Source organism: Semicossyphus pulcher, unplaced genomic scaffold (assembly GCF_022749685.1).
Source record: "Semicossyphus pulcher isolate SPU_LCO1_2020_fin unplaced genomic scaffold, fSemPul1.0.p SCAF_17, whole genome shotgun sequence".
NCBI lineage: Eukaryota > Metazoa > Chordata > Actinopteri > Labriformes > Labridae > Semicossyphus > Semicossyphus pulcher.
The window spans coordinates 26,543,460-26,560,297 of NW_027211681.1; the positions used below are offsets into that span (position 1 = coordinate 26,543,460).

The 16,838-nt window shown below is 42.9% G+C and overlaps 1 protein-coding gene across 3 annotated transcripts in view; it reads left to right on the top strand.

Annotated features, from left to right (window-relative positions):
- LOC138594394 (CREB3 regulatory factor-like) overlaps positions 1–13,088 on the top strand; it is a 39,311-nt gene extending 26,223 nt beyond the window's left edge. For all 3 annotated transcript variants that reach the window (XM_069665467.1, XM_069665466.1, XM_069665468.1), the window contains 3 exons: positions 290–363; positions 2,931–3,059; positions 4,583–13,088. In XM_069665467.1, coding sequence (XP_069521568.1) covers positions 290–363; positions 2,931–3,059; positions 4,583–4,698 — 319 coding nt within the window. In that variant the 3' untranslated portion in view covers positions 4,699–13,088. The remainder of the gene's footprint in view (positions 1–289; positions 364–2,930; positions 3,060–4,582) is intronic.
- Positions 13,089–16,838: the final 3,750 nt, after the last annotated feature.

The following is a 16,838-nucleotide window of genomic DNA, read 5'->3' on the forward strand; positions in this document are numbered from 1 at the left end:
TTCCCTGCTGTCGTTTTTCAAACCCTAAATACTCTGGAACCGAAGCGGCCGCTTCCCTTCAGAGTCATGGAGTCAAATGGTTTCTGGAGGAGTGGAGGGATGATGGGAGGTTTCCAGTCAATCTCTCTTACAGCTCAGAGAGACATCTTCCACTCATCGCTCTCCAGCCGCTCTCAGTGTGAACCATCAGACACAGTAACAGGATCGTGTGGAGAGTGGGAATACGAGTGGAGAGTTTCCTTTCCTTCCCTTCCAGAGAATGACAGAGCTTTCTCTTCCTCTGTTTCAGGGCCTGCAGGCTGAAGAAGAAGGCCCAGCACGAAGCCAACAAGATCAAGCTGTGGGGGCTCAACCAGGAGTACGGTCAGTACAGCACACATCTTACTCCTGTTCGGATTTGTGCTAATTTAAACATGACTGAAATGTAGGCTTTCTTAAACTGGTTTGGATTATATTGGATTAACTCTGTGATGCAGTGTGGTCACTTTAAATACAAGGCTTCTTTACTGATGAAATGTTGGTGGTATAAAGTTTGAGACAGTGAGGATATACACTGCCTGGCCAAAATAAGTCACCACCTGGATTTAACTCAGCAAATAGGTAAGAGCCTTCCATTGGACAATGACTGCAGTGATTAATATGTTATTTAACCCTAACCTAGCAGTGAGTAGCTTCTCCTTTCTTAAACAACCATGTCGGAAGACATGTCCTGTGGTCGTGGAAAAGATGTGACTCGTTTGCGGCGATTCGTCACGCTCAAATTGTGAATGAGTGGTTCAGGGAGCATGAGACATCGTTTTCACACATGGACTGGCCACCACAGAGTCCAGTTCACCCCAGTGAGCGTCTTTGGGATGTGCTGGAGAAGACTTCACACAGCGGCCCGGCTTTCCCATCATCAATACAAGATCTTGTCGAAAAATGAATGCAACTCTGGACAGAAATAAATGTTGTGATGTTGCATAAGCTTGCCGCAGCGAATGCGTGCCGTAATCAAAGCTAAAGGCGGTCCAACAAAACATTAGAGTGCTGTACATAAAACGGTGGAGCTTCTGATTCAGTGTCGTCACTCTGGATGAGAATACATTTGGCCATGAGAAGTCAGATTGCAGACTGTTTAAGTTCATATTGACACAAAATGTGTGACGTGCAATATTACACACCTTATCACATATTTTAAAGGTTTTTGGGGGCATTTTTTTTCCTACCGGTTTGTAGGACGCAGCCAACTTTTTAGATGACATAAAATGTTTTAAAAGTGCGTCTTAAGCCCCTTTCCCACTGGTCAAAAAACATCCGGCTTTTTTGCTTAGTGAGAATCGACATTCAGACCCCGGTCATTCTCGCCTCGGCCCCGATCGGCAATGATGGGAACACAAAACCCGGGTTGACTAATCTTTCCTCATGCAATCTTTGCCCAGCAAACACGAGGTCCGCTACCACGATGGCTGAGGAAGAAGAAAAGAGCAAGAAAAATGTGGTTGATGTCGACCTCGTGCTGAAAAAGAACAGAGCGTCTGCTGTTTGAGGTTATTGTGGATCCAGGAGAAACAACGTGTGACTTAGAGTGCCTAAAAGCTACTTCATTTTTACTCTTGAAAATCTGCAGCGACTCTGTCTTTAAAAAGCCGGAACAGAAAGTGAACAATAAGGCTCAGCAGGGAGAGAGAAGCTACTTCTTTCTTTCCTTTCACTGAGCCTGAAATCTTATGAATAATCTCGTGTTGGAAATTGGACTGAAATTATATTCATCTGTAAATCAGATGTCTGGAGCTGCTGTTTTAATGCGTTTTCTAATGAAGGAAACCAATTTTACATAATGTTTCGTTGATTCATTATATTTATTTTACACTCAGCTGAAGCACACTCAGTGAGGATAAAATCACATCGGAGCCTAATGGCTCATTTCCACTGTGGTACTTAAACATAAAACTCATCTTACACTTACAGAGAATTAAATAACATACAAATGAAGCTTTAAATTACAGAGGAACAATCTTTTTAGGGCTACATTCAAGATGCTCTGCTGATGATAACGAGATCACTGAGGAGCACGAAAACCTGAGGAGGGTGACTTCACCTCGTTTCTGATAATCAACACCTTTTCTCTGTCAGCCCCGTCCCGCCGGCCTCCTCCTCCTCCTCCTTCGACTTCTTTGAATTCAACCCCAACCAGCGTCCAACTTCCTTTTGTCCTTTTTTTTCCTCCAGTTTTTTTAACATTCCAGTCATTCCTGATCCCAGCTCGGCGTTTCATTGCCACGGCTTAAGTTGTGGCTCCCACAATTTTTTTGTCCCACTGACAGGAAGCCAAAACACACAGAGCTAAACCTCGCACATAAACCCGGCTCTCTCCCTCCTTTTTTCTTTTCTCCCATTCACTTGCTCTCTCTGTCCTCTCTCTTTTTGTCCATCACTGTAATTTACATCTTCCCAAAACACGCTTTAAATGCTGAGCAGCGGATTCAACAGGAAACTTCAAACAAGAAGGACTTTGGTGCCAGGCCGGTGCCGGGAAGCCTCCTGACTTCAGTTACATTGCGTGTGTTGATAGGGCTGCAACCAGTTATTTTCATTACTGATTAATCTGCTTGTTATTTTCCCTCTGTCTTAAGTCTTTATTAGATTTTTTTAAATATAATTTATATTAAAAAAATATGAAAATGCTTGTTAAGAATCCCCAGAGTGCAAAATGACAGCCCTATATACATCTTCCTCTCATGAATGACAAAGGAAAGCTGCAGTCCTTACATTCAAGAAGGTGGAAGCAGCTGGAAAAGTTACCATAAATAGCTTTTAGCTTCTGTTATATCGCTGTGCTTCTGCTCTACACAGGTTGAATCTGTCCTTCAGTGAAGTTTCCTTCTTTACATCAGCTTCCTGCCCTGTGTTGCTGATTCAGTTCTTGATTTTGTTTATTCATCACACAGAGAACCTGTTGGGCGCTCTGCTGCGGATCAAGGAGGTGATCAGACGACGGGTGGAGAGCAGCGAGGAGGACGACACGGACGAGCGGGGGATGACCCAACGTCTGGAAGACATCCTCCGAGAGTCCAGCGGTGAGAACAATAAAGACCCTTAAAGACTATATAAAGTCTGTAAAGTGGTAATCTTTGGCGGCACCTAAGGTGATAAACACTAATTTCAGGACCACACTTCCCAGAAATGTACTTCTCCCCTGATTGCAATCTCAGATCCCATTGGCTAAAGTCTGACAAAGATACAGCCTCCGGGGACGGCGGTGAACATGCCGGGCGTGTAGCCAGCAGTTAGCAACTCCTTTTCCACGTGCTGCATTGTTTACAGAAAAAGAAACACATTTTCTTGTGATTGACTTTAATTAACAGCTCTTAAGTTTGCTGAAATAACAACATCATGATGCAGATTAGCAACAAGTCAACATGAAGCTTTGTCAGGTCTGTCCTCAAGAGGAGAAGAAAACTACTTTAACATGAGAAGTTTGTAGAACGGAGGTCGGAGCCATCATTCTGATGCATTCAAGGAAGTTGGGAAATCTGAACGCTCAACAGGTTTCGTGACACAGCGTCAGGTAGATTTATCTCAAGTTTAATTTCTGATCGAGAGCAGATTGTTAGCTGTACTTGATGCAGATGTCTGTTTATAGAGATTAATCAGAAGCTAAATCGTCGTCAGATGACGCTGATGGGAGCAGGGATGTCATTACAGCAGATTACGTTCCGCCTGCTTTTGCTCTCCTCACAGACTGTTTTTCCTGCATACACCGCCACCTGCTGATACGTGATTGGTCAATATTACTCGGACTACAAGCGTACTACAAACAGAAACCAGAACACTTGCCGTCCCTAAAATCCACGTCACTGCCTACAGATTGTACATTTGTATGTAGAATCTGTAAATAGAGATTTCCCCGGTTGTGACTCTTGATTTTCCTGGCTGACGGTCGCTTTCCTTTTCAGACTGTTTGCTTCATCTGAGCGTCGAGTTTGTTTCTTCTTCTTTGGATTTTCACTTATTTTCGAAGTTGTATCTGTAGTCATCCATCTTTTCTTTGTTTGTTCAGCCATAGTAGATTACTGTTTAATCGCAACACTTGCAGAGACCGGAAAAGCAGCCGCTTAGCTCCGCCTACCCTCTCTGGCAGACCAATCACTTTTGGCTGATTGAAAATACGTCACTAACTGGGCGCCGCTTGTGATTTATTTCCATGAAAGTCGCCGCAGACACCCAGTCTGTAATACTGCAAATGCAAAGGCGTTCATCAGTGGGCCATCGCCTCAATGACCATTGTGTTACCTTATTTGGCGATAGATAGAGACTTAACAGACATTATTTAAATGTAAATCTTAAAGATTATATCATCTTTGTGTGCCTGGAAGAACTATGGGTGTGGAGCATCATGCTAAAATGTTAGCACGTAATATGCTCAGCACGCAGCCCAAGAAGCCCAACAAAAATAAGCTAATTTGTAACATTAATTTATTAGGTTTTGATGTCTGCATGAGCATGAAATATTCAGCAAAAGTAACCCTCACTGACGAGATATTTCTGTCTTCTTTTCTTCTTTCAATCACATCCGAATCTATCTCCATAACATCGGCAGGTCCTTTAGTTGCCGGGCGGACCAAAGACTTTGTGCAGCGGATTTTGGCAGCCAGCGCAGGAGGTCAGAACCAGCGCAAAGATCCCCCACAGGGAGGTGATGAGGTGGCGGGCTAAATCCACCTAGCATCCATCGTCCTCCTCCTTCTCCGCCTTCCTCTTCCGCGCCTTCCCCTCCTCCCAGCACCACAAACCAAACCTGACCCGACCAAGCTTTTCTCCACCACCTCCACTCTCACACATAAGAGCATGAAGAGGTGGAGATGCTGGGAAAGAAGAAGAAGAAGAGGAGGAAGGAGTAGCCTAAACAACATTGGAGTAAATTACCACCCTGCTCCTCCTGCTGGCCCTCCAAACAGCAGCTGCTCTTCATCGCTCTGTCTCTGCAGGCTGCACCAAAACCACCAACACCACCAGACCAGAGCTGCTGCTGCTGCTGCTGCTGCTGCTGACGTCTCTGTATTCTGTGTTCTGTCCGTGTGTGCGTGCGTGCGTGTGTGTGTGTGCGTGTTGGACATGTAACATACTGTATGAGCGTGTATAGTGTCCCTCTCTCCCTCTGTGTGCTGTATTCGTATCCCAGTGTGCCTATGAATAGACATTGCACTGTTTTGTAGATGGTCGTAGTTGCCGGCAGGGGACCGGTAGTGAGGCGAGGGCGAGGGGGCATTTGAGGATAGAGGAAGTGCTAAAATAAGGAAGTGGGTGGAGCCCAGGCCTGGAAGACAAAGACGCAGTTATGTGTGTTGGGGTTTTTTTGTGTTTGGCTGGGCTCCTATAGAAGCACTGCATACCATTTGGATTGCATCGGCATCTGAAATGTCAGTAACTGTTGTGACATTCAACAATTGATGGAGTCCTGATGCCAGGCCAGCTGTTGATGGAAACAACAGCCTGTTTGTTGTGGAAAAAGTCCTTGGAGCTTTAATACACTCCCCTTACCCCCTCCCCGAACTCTTTAACGCCCCTTAAAATGTAAGCAGAGTTAAAAATGAAAGAGAAAACTGCACCTTAATTCAAACTGACCAAAGATAAAGTGAAACTGCTGAACCACTCGGACACCAAAACCTCTCACTCGCTTCAAATGCTGCCAACCATTAACTCATCGTTTTGTTTTGAGGGAGAAGTGACTGAATATTTAGAGTCCTCATGTTTACCCGCATGCGTCCATTAAGGATGATGTTACAGAATTCCCCTCACATAAATGCACTATTATCATGGACCTGAGAGGCCCGAGAGTGGTGTGACAGACAGGAAATGACTGATTTTAGCTCTGCAGCCTGGTGCTCCTTTCAGCGTTTCTGCAGTGGCTTTATTTCTACCCACAAAAAAAGGGAAGTGTCCTCAATGCCTTCCCCAAGCCCTCTCCTCAACCCCCTGACCTGATTATGTAGCGCACCTTCCTGAATTGCAATGACAAAAACATAGAGAAAAACACTTTTAGATCTAGAAAGCAAATAAGTTTGTTTTTTTATTATGATTTTGTTGTTATTTGGCGACGCCAGAGCTCACACAGTGGGCGTCGGTCTTTTTGAAAAAATCTGCCTTTCTTCTTGTGGTCTTTGCCGAAGCTGTAGACCAACCTGTCCACGGTCTCTAAATGTTGGACATAAAAAAAGTCAAGGACCCTTTGAATTGCACTGTGGTAAAAAAAAAAGCAACTAAGCACCTTCAAAGAGAGGGCTCCAGATCCTCCAAAAGAGTAAAGAAAAAAAGACTCTTGGCACCTTTGTGTAGAGACAGATATTGATTGAGAGACTTGTTGTGGGCGCTCGGCGCTTCGGGACCGCTCGGTGGTCTCCGTTTGTTTCAGTTTGGTGCTACTGGTTGTTGAGAAAACATAAAAGCAATGCAAACCTGAGCGGAGGCATCAGGCAGTAACTGCTGACTGGGTTTTGGCCTGCGAGCACGTACTGTTGTAATAGGCAGTTTGTTTGCATAATGACGCCTTTTTGAAGTGCCTGGAGCTTAAAGCCACAGGGACCTGTGTTATTATGCCTGATCTTAAACCCTATTACAAGGTAAAAAGTAACCCATGACTACTGCTCCCAGCTTGGCCTCATTTGACTTCCCTTAGGAGAAAAAACTGCAGGCCTGTGTAAGGTCCTTTCACACACACTCAGCCAAAAAAATCAACCAAACGTTTTGCTATCAGATTAAAACCTATACATGGAAACAGTAGCTGGCACCGCTTTCTGTGAACATCATCTCTGGGAAATATATAAGTAGAGGAGCGGCTGTTAGCTAAGCAACCCCCTTTTGTTTTTCAACCTTGACAAGCTCCCGTCTGGGCTGCGTTCCAAAGCTGCTGCTCTGAAACACGCTGCTCCCCTCCTATGGAAACTCCATTTCCTGTTTCAAGCAGGAGCAGATCCGTTAACCTTAAACTCTTCACCTCCTCGAGGTCTCACTCTGTCATTTTTAAAAGCTGTGGACACAAGAGTCCAGGGCAGTTTGTTTAAGTTTCTGTTTCCTTCTGATTCTGGGAAATGTTGCTCATGGTCACATGAGCACAGAACTGTACTGTAAACAGAGGAGTCCTGTCGCTCAGCTGGAAAGGTTTCATCGCGGAGCTCTGCCGCTGGCAAGCAGAGCTTTTAAGCTCAGATGCCAGTGACAGATAGTCTGTGGCTTTGCAGAGAAAGATGCCTGATGCAGCCGCAGAAGCCTTTGATGTCACTGAGGCTTCTTTAGCATTACCACAGAAACCTGGTCAGGTTTTCATGTGATCGTTTGATGATACAGAAAAACGCAGATGATCCAGGATAAGTTCCTCGGGGCCAGTAGAAGAAAATTCACTTCACACTCTTGCTGCTGCTGAGAAGTGATTGATTCCTCCCTCCGCCCACTTTGTTCTCAAGGCTTGGGAAGCTGGCGACGCTGCCAGCGGAGTCACAGGATCTCATGCTGGCAGCTGCCTCCTTCTCATGCCCTCACACAACAACACAACAAAGGAGAGGGAACAGCTGAAAACAAATGTACACATCACTAAGGTTTAAAGTGTTGTGCAGCCGGGGATGCACGTTATTATTGGCACGATGTCGGTATTGGCTGATAAAGGCTTCAATTTAAATATCAGTGTAGGCCCTGTGTGAAACTTTCATCTTTGAATTATACTCCTACTATATAAACCGGGTGCTATTCAGATCATGTAATGGTATTCTTTTCACACTCTACTAAAGTAGGTGGCAGTAAGCACCTTATGAAACCATAATATTGCATGTTTAACACATAGACTGTGTGTATAAGAAGTGGTCATAGCCGCTTTAACATCACCCATAGAGTTTTGGACTACCATTTCGAAACCTTGAATTTGGCATTTTGGTGACACCTTCGTTACTGGATGAGAGGGTGGAGCTTAGAGAATGCTAAGTTATGAGCTAAAGCCTGTGCTAGCTTGGTTAGCAAGGAGCATCCATAATTCAGGGTAACTGTGATATTGATTGGGACGCTTTTTTGCTAACAAAAAGACGGCCTTTAAACAAAATCCACCAGACTCAACGAGACTTTTTCAGGTCACTGTGGCAGCACCAGAAGCTATGCACTAAAGCATGCCCTCCTTTATCGTCATTTTTACTCTAAAGCGGACCGTAACTTACTAAGTGAACGTCCTGCATTATAGAAGAAGACTTAAAACTAGAGATGTAAATGTAATGAGGTAATAAATCTAGTGAGAAGTGGCATCATTTTCTCAGACACCTGACTTCTTCTTGCAACCAGTGGAGTCGCCCCCTGCTGACCATTAGAAAGATTGCATGTTTCATTCAGCATTGGCTTACCAGGAGGCTAAGTCCACTTCTTATACACAGTCTATGGTGAAACATGTAAGTGAAGCAGTCCTCTTATTTTGCACAGCTTAGCTGCATATATTGAAAAGAATTATTTTTCACGTCTCCATCTGCCCGTGGACTTTCACAATAAGAGTCGGCATATTAACATGTTGATACAAGTGGAAAAATATGTGCATATATCAGCCAAAATGATCCGAAAAACCGGTCCAAGTTTAATATCGTGCATCCCTATGAACACCCCATCTGTCACATGAGAGGAAGAGGAGGCTGTTGGGTTTAAGAAGGACTCCTGTTTGAACGCACAAGTTTGTCCTGATGTTTCCTTCCTCGAGAGTGGTGTTGCGTAACACAAAACACCATCTGTTGTGTACTTTTATCTATATGCCAAAAACCGAACAGAAGAGAAAACTGTTGAAACACAGTGAAATCTGTCCACAGATCCCAACAACACACAGGACATGACGCCGGATTTTACGCAACTAGTGAGCTCGCCAAAGGGCTCGAATCGACACTGTAGCATTATTCCTCTTTTTAAAAATAACATGTTGACACTTTTGTATCATGGCATATCCCTTTAACTGTAAAGCTTTAATGGGGAGCGGCCACTTTTGGCACGGCCGCTCGCCTCTGCTCACATTCCTGACTCAGTTTCCCAGAAAGTTTCTCTTTATGTGTACCTGGAAGCAGGAGGCTGATACGAGAGGGGGAAACTGGAATGACCCAAAGATGTCTCTGCTGCTCGGTCACATTTCTGTAGCTGTTTTCATGGGTGACATTACAGCCTGCTTGACAAAGGGAAAGCTGTTGATTTGAAGAAAACAGAACTGGTGCTCTTAGCTCACAGATTAAACCAGCTTTGACCTGATATGGACGATGACTTTGCAAAAATTGGACAATTTCCTATCTGAGTCACTTCGTCGTTGGGTGTCACCGTCTGCCAGAGACAGAGAAGTAAACAGTCCTGAAACAAGTCTGTCGCTGACGTGCTCACCGGCTCTTTCTGAGGAAGTGAAAGTCTGGGGACGGAGAAAGTTTTTCTGTCCGTTGAAGTAAAAGTTGGATCCATCTTGGCTGTTAGGGGGACAGAGGCAGCTCTAAAACCTTAGGAGCACTTAACGTCAAATGTAAACAGACAGAAGGGGTTCAGCTCAACAAGTTTCTTAGATGTCTTATTTTGGATAAGTCGCCCTTATCTGAAGAAAATAATTTGTCCATGTTTGGCTTCAACACTGAAGCAATAGTTGAATAATTGAATATCCCCAGATGTCCCCAGATGTCCACCGAACATGGCTGCTATTTGAGCGATTCACTTGCAGAACTGTAAAAATGCTGCATTCCCAGACATGTGCTCGTTTGCTTTCTTGGGAAGAGTTGGATGATAAAATTAAGAGCAAGGTTATGTCTGTGCTGTAAATATGCAGCCACAGCGGTCACTTAGCCTAGCTTAGCATAAAGACTGGAAACGGGGGAACTGTTAGCCTGGCTGGTCCAAAAGTGATAAAAGTCTACTTCTAACTCTTTTTGTTGTAATAATTCTCTTTATATCCCAAAAGCAATAATTAAATAAAATCTCTTACAAAAAACCCCAACAGAAAATACAATAGCAACTTGTGGCAACTCTGTGTACCTACCTGCATTCCTGCACACACTGTGCCATGCCCATGCATGTATTGCACATGAGCAGTCTTCCTCAAGCTAAAGCTAGCGAGCTACTCGCAAAATCATGGCAGAAAAAGGCTCTTTGACTTGCTTAGCGATGACAGAAATACGTGAGTGAAAGCAGGTTTATGTTTTCAGGAGGGTTTGCTTGCTTTCACATGTTTTGGTTGGATACTTTAAAATCGAGCACGTGCTGGGGACTCCAAAGTTGCCTGCCCCAGCTTTAACACACGTGTATGGATTCGGTGGCGATATGTCCAAGACTTTGTCATGTTCAGGGCAAACTAACTTACATAATGCAACCAACTGTGGTGTAAGTGAGCTTTAGAGGAGCTAGCTGACAGATCCCGCTACCTTTAGGACAGAGTGTGCTAGCTGTTTCCCTCTGTCTCCAGTCTTTGTGCTAAGCTACGCTAAACTACCTGTTTAAATCTCTCACAAAGTCTTTGATGAAGCGTTTTCTTTGCAGACTGTTTATATCTGTCACTACTTTCTAAAGTCAGTGAATCAGAAGGTAAATTGTATTGAATTAAGAAAACACGCTGTATTAGAGCAGTAACAAATACCTATTACTACACTGATTATAAATGTGTGTTTTATATTCGATTTGCTCGTAAAACACCACAAATGCAGGTGAAAACTTCTCTGCTAAAGAACCACCTGCCCTTCTGCAGTGGACATTTGATCTTTCAAACACATCGGTAGACATCTGGGGTCAAGCAATCATCAAAATATTCAGATAAAACAATAATTCTGTCGATGATATCTGAATTATTTGTTGCCGTTTGAACCCCTCAGCCTGTGCTCTAATTAATGATCAGATAAATTGATCATTTGCTGCTCCCTAATTGGCTGGAATGGTTTGACATTTAACAGCTGCCTGGGTTAAATCCTGTCTTGCATCTGTGCCCAAGTCTAAAATAGTCCATGCATTAACACACGTGAAGTGGAGTAAGATGAACGGAGAAAGGAGAAGCTGTCCTCCCCTCTCTCACCTCCTTCCACGTGGAGGTGTTGTGGAGCGCCAGGCTAAATGGACCCATCAGTAAGCCTACACTGGTGGGACGCTGCTGACCTCTGGGTGGCCGTCCCTGCTCTGCCCCGGTGCTCACATTGTCAGAGACACTCAGGCTTCTCCGGTTTCAAAGGGGACCGGCCTGCGGGTGGAGAAGGCCGGGGGGGAAACAGCACTTAGCCTCTGAAAACTTTACCTGAAACCTTTTAATCCTCCTTCTCCGCCTTTGTGACAGAGGAGAGGAGGAGGAATAGTAACGTTTGCATCTTGAAACCTTCACCTGGGACAGTCCCAGATAAGGGACGGTGTCACTTCAGACCTGCGGGTCCACATGAAGTTTCATAACAAGTGAAGCTGAGGTGTTGGCAGCTGGCTAACGCTAGCTCCAGTGTGTGCCTCTCATGTCTTATCACTGCAGAGCTAAGTATCTGTTTTCATGACGTATAAATCTCTGGCGATCTTTCAAAAGACCCTGACGAGCCTGTTTTATTTATCTGCTTCTGTATGTAAACAATGATATCCTGCATGAACCAAAGTGAAAACAGTTTTTTTACAGAAGACTTTAAGTTTAGTTTTTGGTGTGTCTGATGTGGGCAGAGCTAAAAAAAGGGGATGTCACATAATTTTTGTGCACCAATCAGAATTTAGTGATTAAAATGTGCTGGCAGTTTTTTAGATGAAGGCATCGAGTTTTCCACAGTTAATTCTAGTAAACAAAACCTTTTTTTTCCAAACTTAAACTTTATTTCTTACGTAACGATACATTTTTGATGCTTTAACAAACAACAGAAGTGTTTTTAGGGTATTTTTACAATATTTTCTGCATTTTTGAATCCCAAAATATCCTGTCTACTGTATAAATATAATAAAAGGTGTTATTGATAATTCGAATACCTTTAAAACTGCAAGAAATGGGGCGCCAGTTTAGCTCAGCGGCTAAACTGTGTGTCCCATAAACAGAGGCTACAGTCCTCGATACGGCGGCCCGGGGTTCGACTAGCTGCCGCGTCCTCCCCCACTCTCTCTCCCCCTGTTTCCGTCACTGTCCGCTGTCCTCTCTCTCTCAATGAAGGCATAAAAAGGGCAAAAAAATAAATATAAAAACAAAACTGCAAGAAAATGTTCATAACATATTTCTAATCATTAGAGTCTTAAATATGTAAATTTGCATGTAAAGTTTTTACTGCTGTCAGTGTTAGCATTCAGACGACTTTTAAATCACTAAAATACAAAGCTTTATCCAGCAGCTGGATAGCATAGCTTAGCATAAAGACTGAAAACAGGGGGAACAGTTAGCATAGCTCTAGCCCTTTGCTCATTGTTTAACAACATACATCTCTTTTAATTTCTATTTTTTTTGTGACGCAGTGAGTGTTTTGAAATACCGCCAGAGATCTGAAACGCGGATGCTTCGCTCTGCATCTGAAATGTAACACTGATACACGACAGCTGAGAGGCACCTCGCTGCTTTAACCAAAACCAAGTCAGTCGTTCCTGTCGGTGCCGAGGGCCGGCTGTGGATGTGAGCAGGTGAAAGAAAAGGACAAAAACATGATGTCACGAATACGCTGGTATTCATCAGAGACATCCTGTGGAGACGTAAAGACTCGAGTCATCACATCCCTGCTGGTTCTTTAATCTGAACACACGTTGAATGATGGGAGGAAAGGAAAAATCCAGAGACTAGCAAACATTCCACAATGCCATGTCATATACTGTACAGCAACCCCGAACTTCTCTTCTCCCCCTTTCCCTCCCCCCTCCTCTCCGTCTGTCTCTCTGTAACCCAGTAATCACAATACTACAGTAATACTTCGGACCTGTTAACACATTAACACATCTTTATGTACAACTCCTTCGTCAGTAAGTAACCTTTAAAAATAGTTCAAAAAACAATACAAAAAAAAAACAAGAAGTGCCGTACAAATAGAAGCCTAATATTTTTTGTTTTGGTTTTGTGTGAGTGTATTGTACACCTGTATAATGTATATTTTAATATTTATATGCAGCTGTTGTATTAAAGTATATTTTTAAAATAAAAAGCAGGCTGTGTTCCTTTAAGTGACTGTCAAAGTAATCCCTGTGGTGAAGGTAAAACTTACAGCAAGAAGTAACTTTTGAGTTGCTCATTTAAATGTTTTAGTTTTTAAAGTGTGAACTGTTGAGCAGTGCGACCAATTTAAGGTGTTGCTTTGTTCACAGCTTCCTGCAGCACCTTGCAGGGTGATGCATGTTCCTCTGTGGGATTTTAATCAGTGCGTTAATGCTGCGCGGCACCACCAGCAGGTCACACACAGTTACTGCAACAGTTATGAAAGTGTTTTTACACGACCTGAAGGCGAGGATAGGCTCTGTGGAAGTTTTGGCGTGTACTGGCAATTATTTTTTACAGGCTGGCAACGATCCACAGAAGGATCCAACTCCGGCTCTCCTCCCTCGTTTTGCCCTCAGACTTGTCTTACAGGAGGAGCAGCTGTTGCATTGGTCCACATTTCCACTCCCAGATCTTTACGTTAAAGTAAACTTAATGACCACAGTTTAAAGTGTTGGGTCACCGAAATCTTTGCCTTAATTTTAACATACAGACACATTATAGTTTAGCCTCCTAGAGTTTCATGGCTCTATTTTGCTTTCAGGAGCATTTTGCTGACATTGTTTGGGTCCACTTGTCCCCTTAAATGATCTGAATTAAAGGGGCTTTATTGTGCTGATGTCCAGCTCTATGTTTTTACAGAGGCAGGACTTTTATTAGGTGATGTTAAATTTATCCTTTCACTCAGATGCATGATTGATTAGATGAGAGTGAATTTCAAGCATATTGTAGTTTGACGTTCAGGCTGACCATGGCAGCTTTACGGCTAAAGCTGCACTTTGTCTTTGTTTTACTGCAGTATAATTATATGTCCAAACAGTGATAGGCTGCAGGGAGTAAGAGATGTAGGAGTTATCAGTTATCAGATGAAAATGTCTTTCACTGTTCTGAACAAACTCTTACAGTCACAGGCCCGTGTGTTTGGGTATGAGAACAACAATTAATATGAACTGAACAATTCATGTATATCAATGAATTTATTAATACTGAACGCTTTGCTTTTATTTTGGATCACACAAAATACCGTAATTGTCTGGACTCCTGCCGTGTGAGCAAGACCTCCTGTGTGTTCATCCTCTGTACATGTAACACAAGAGCCGTCACTGCATTGGCGATATAGCAAAAATGATGATTGGTTATGGCTAATGAGCTAACATCTACAAGCTAACAAAACAGGCTTTCGTGTTTGTCATTTTGCTAAATGATGATTAGTTATGGTGAAAACGTTTGTGTGCCCCAGGGTTCAAAGCAAGTTCCACTAGCTCTCTACCACGGCAGAGTGCCGTCTTTGAGATTTTTTCCTTGTGTCAAAGATTTCTTCGGAGCCCCTGAAGTCCCAGAAGTTGGGGGGGAAAAAAAGTTATCTTGCGCACACATTATTATCTTGAGGGAACAAGATACAATTTTTTTTGGGACTTCAGGGGCTCCGTAGATTTCACATTTCGACGATCACCTCGTTCAGGACGTCATCAATAAAGAAGCAGTGACCAGCAGTGTCGTTTTCAAAGTTGGTCCTAAAACGAAGGCAAACTGCAGTAAGTGCAGTTACTGCCCTCCGCCTTCGTTTCACGGTGCATTTTTACAGATATACTGCGAAACTAAAAACCCTGAAATCTCCGGGAGAAAAAGCAGAACAACAAGACAGATAGTACAGAAGTACAGATACTGCACTGTGCCTTTGTAGGGCAGCGTAGTTGCATGATTATGACGCTTTTATTATGTTCATGCAACACAGGTATTAACTGTTTCAAAGATCTAATGACACTACATTGTGGTATGCACCTTTAAAAATGTTACATAACACCTTTAAAAATAGAGTTTACGAAGTGATTTGACAGACAATTAGGAAATCTTAAGAGTAGGTCAAAAAAAAGCAAGACAAAAATGAAGGTACTGTTAAGATAAAGTTAAAGCAAGAAGACAAAAGATGAAACATTTCTACCCTAATGCCAGTGGTCTCTCCAGGATGATAACACCCCCTTTGCCACGGGGCAAAAGAAGTCACAGAGTGGTTTAAAGAATACAGAAATAGTGTAAATGATTCACAGTGCTCATCACTGTCTCAGAACTCAACCTAACCAAACACCTGTGGGAGGTCTTTGACCCAGCGCCTTCAAGCTACATCATAACCACACCAAATATGGACTTTTATTTTGAAAGAGCAGCTTTCCATCCCTCAGACAGAGTCCTGATATTTAAAGAATCAATGCCCAGACTCACTGGAGAACGTGTTTGCCCGACACCTTACAGAGACACTTCCTTTCCTTTGTCAGCCGTCTGTATTTCTGTCTCCGGTATTTCTCACATCATTAAATCCACAAACCTCACTATGCACAGTTTTCTTTGGAGCCGCTGCCTAAGTGGAAAAATCCCTGTGGTGGCAGAAATCTGAAGGCACAGGAGTTTATAGCGGTTCAGAGCAGCGTTCATAGTGTTACTCTGTTATTCACACAGAGAGCGACAGAAGCAGTCGTGTGATAACAGAGAGCTTTACAGAGAAGTTTCTTTCTTTCTCACCTCAACAAAACACCCAGCGTGAGTCGCTGTGTGAAGCTGATGTGAGTGTCGGATTGTTGGTTTTGCAAACTGACAGACGCACTCCTCTTTACTCTGATGTTTGAAAGATGTGTGTGTGACAAGTCTGTCAAGAAACCTCGCTTGAAGTTTCCTGACATATTCAGAGATGAAAATTCTCCAAATGTGGGCATAAAAAACACGTATCTCTCTGCATCACTGCACAGCGTGAGATGTGAGGTGAGAAAAAAAGTTACTTTGTAAGAACGGGGAAGCAACTCTTTAAACTTAACTTTTAATCTAAAGCATACATATTTTGAACTAAACATTTTTTAATTTCTAAGAATCAAAAACAAACCTTCTAGTAGCTGTTCAGGGCTCCTGAGCAGCAGATAAAGTTTCCTTTAAAAAAAACTGAGATAAGATCTAACGCTCCTTTAAATGATCTTTATTGCAGGTAAAATCTTTCAACCACAAGATCCAAGAAATAGATCTAACCGCTGTGATTTCACCCATCGGTTTGTGGACTGCTGTTCCAAAGCCTTGATTTTGGCTTTATGTCTGTCGCCATCTTGTTTTTTTGAACGCCAGAAGTGACCATTTTTGGACAAGAGGGTGGAGCTTGAGAGGAGCGACTGATAAAAGATGATACCTGCATAAAAGTGCGCCTAAAACGGTCCCATTTCGTTTGGATGTCGTTCTTCTGATATCAGTGTGTTCACAAGCCTCAAATCATCATTTACTAAAACACTCAGAACTAATATAGTTCACTGTGTTGACAGCAGCTAACAGTAACTTCTGTAAACTTTATTACAAAATTAAATTTAAGAAAAGATTCTTTTGTCTGCAATTTTTATGTGTGAAATGACATAAACACTGAAAGTTGTGTACCCAACTTTTCTACATACTTCCAAGTACTTGAGGGAACTCCAACACCATAAATGCAAAGTAAGTTAGCCACCCTAGTGCTAACTAGGTGCATTAGTAATTCAGAAGTACAGATGCCAGAGATACTTGGCTTCATAAAAAGGTAATAGTCCTCAGAGATTTTTCACAACAACTCTGCAAGTTAGCCAGGCCCTAAAACACTGTCTGCGCTGTTTTATCTTGTTGTTTTTCCTCTAAATGGGACTCTAACTTACTAAATAAACATCATGCTGTATTGAAGAAGACTTGGAACAAGAGA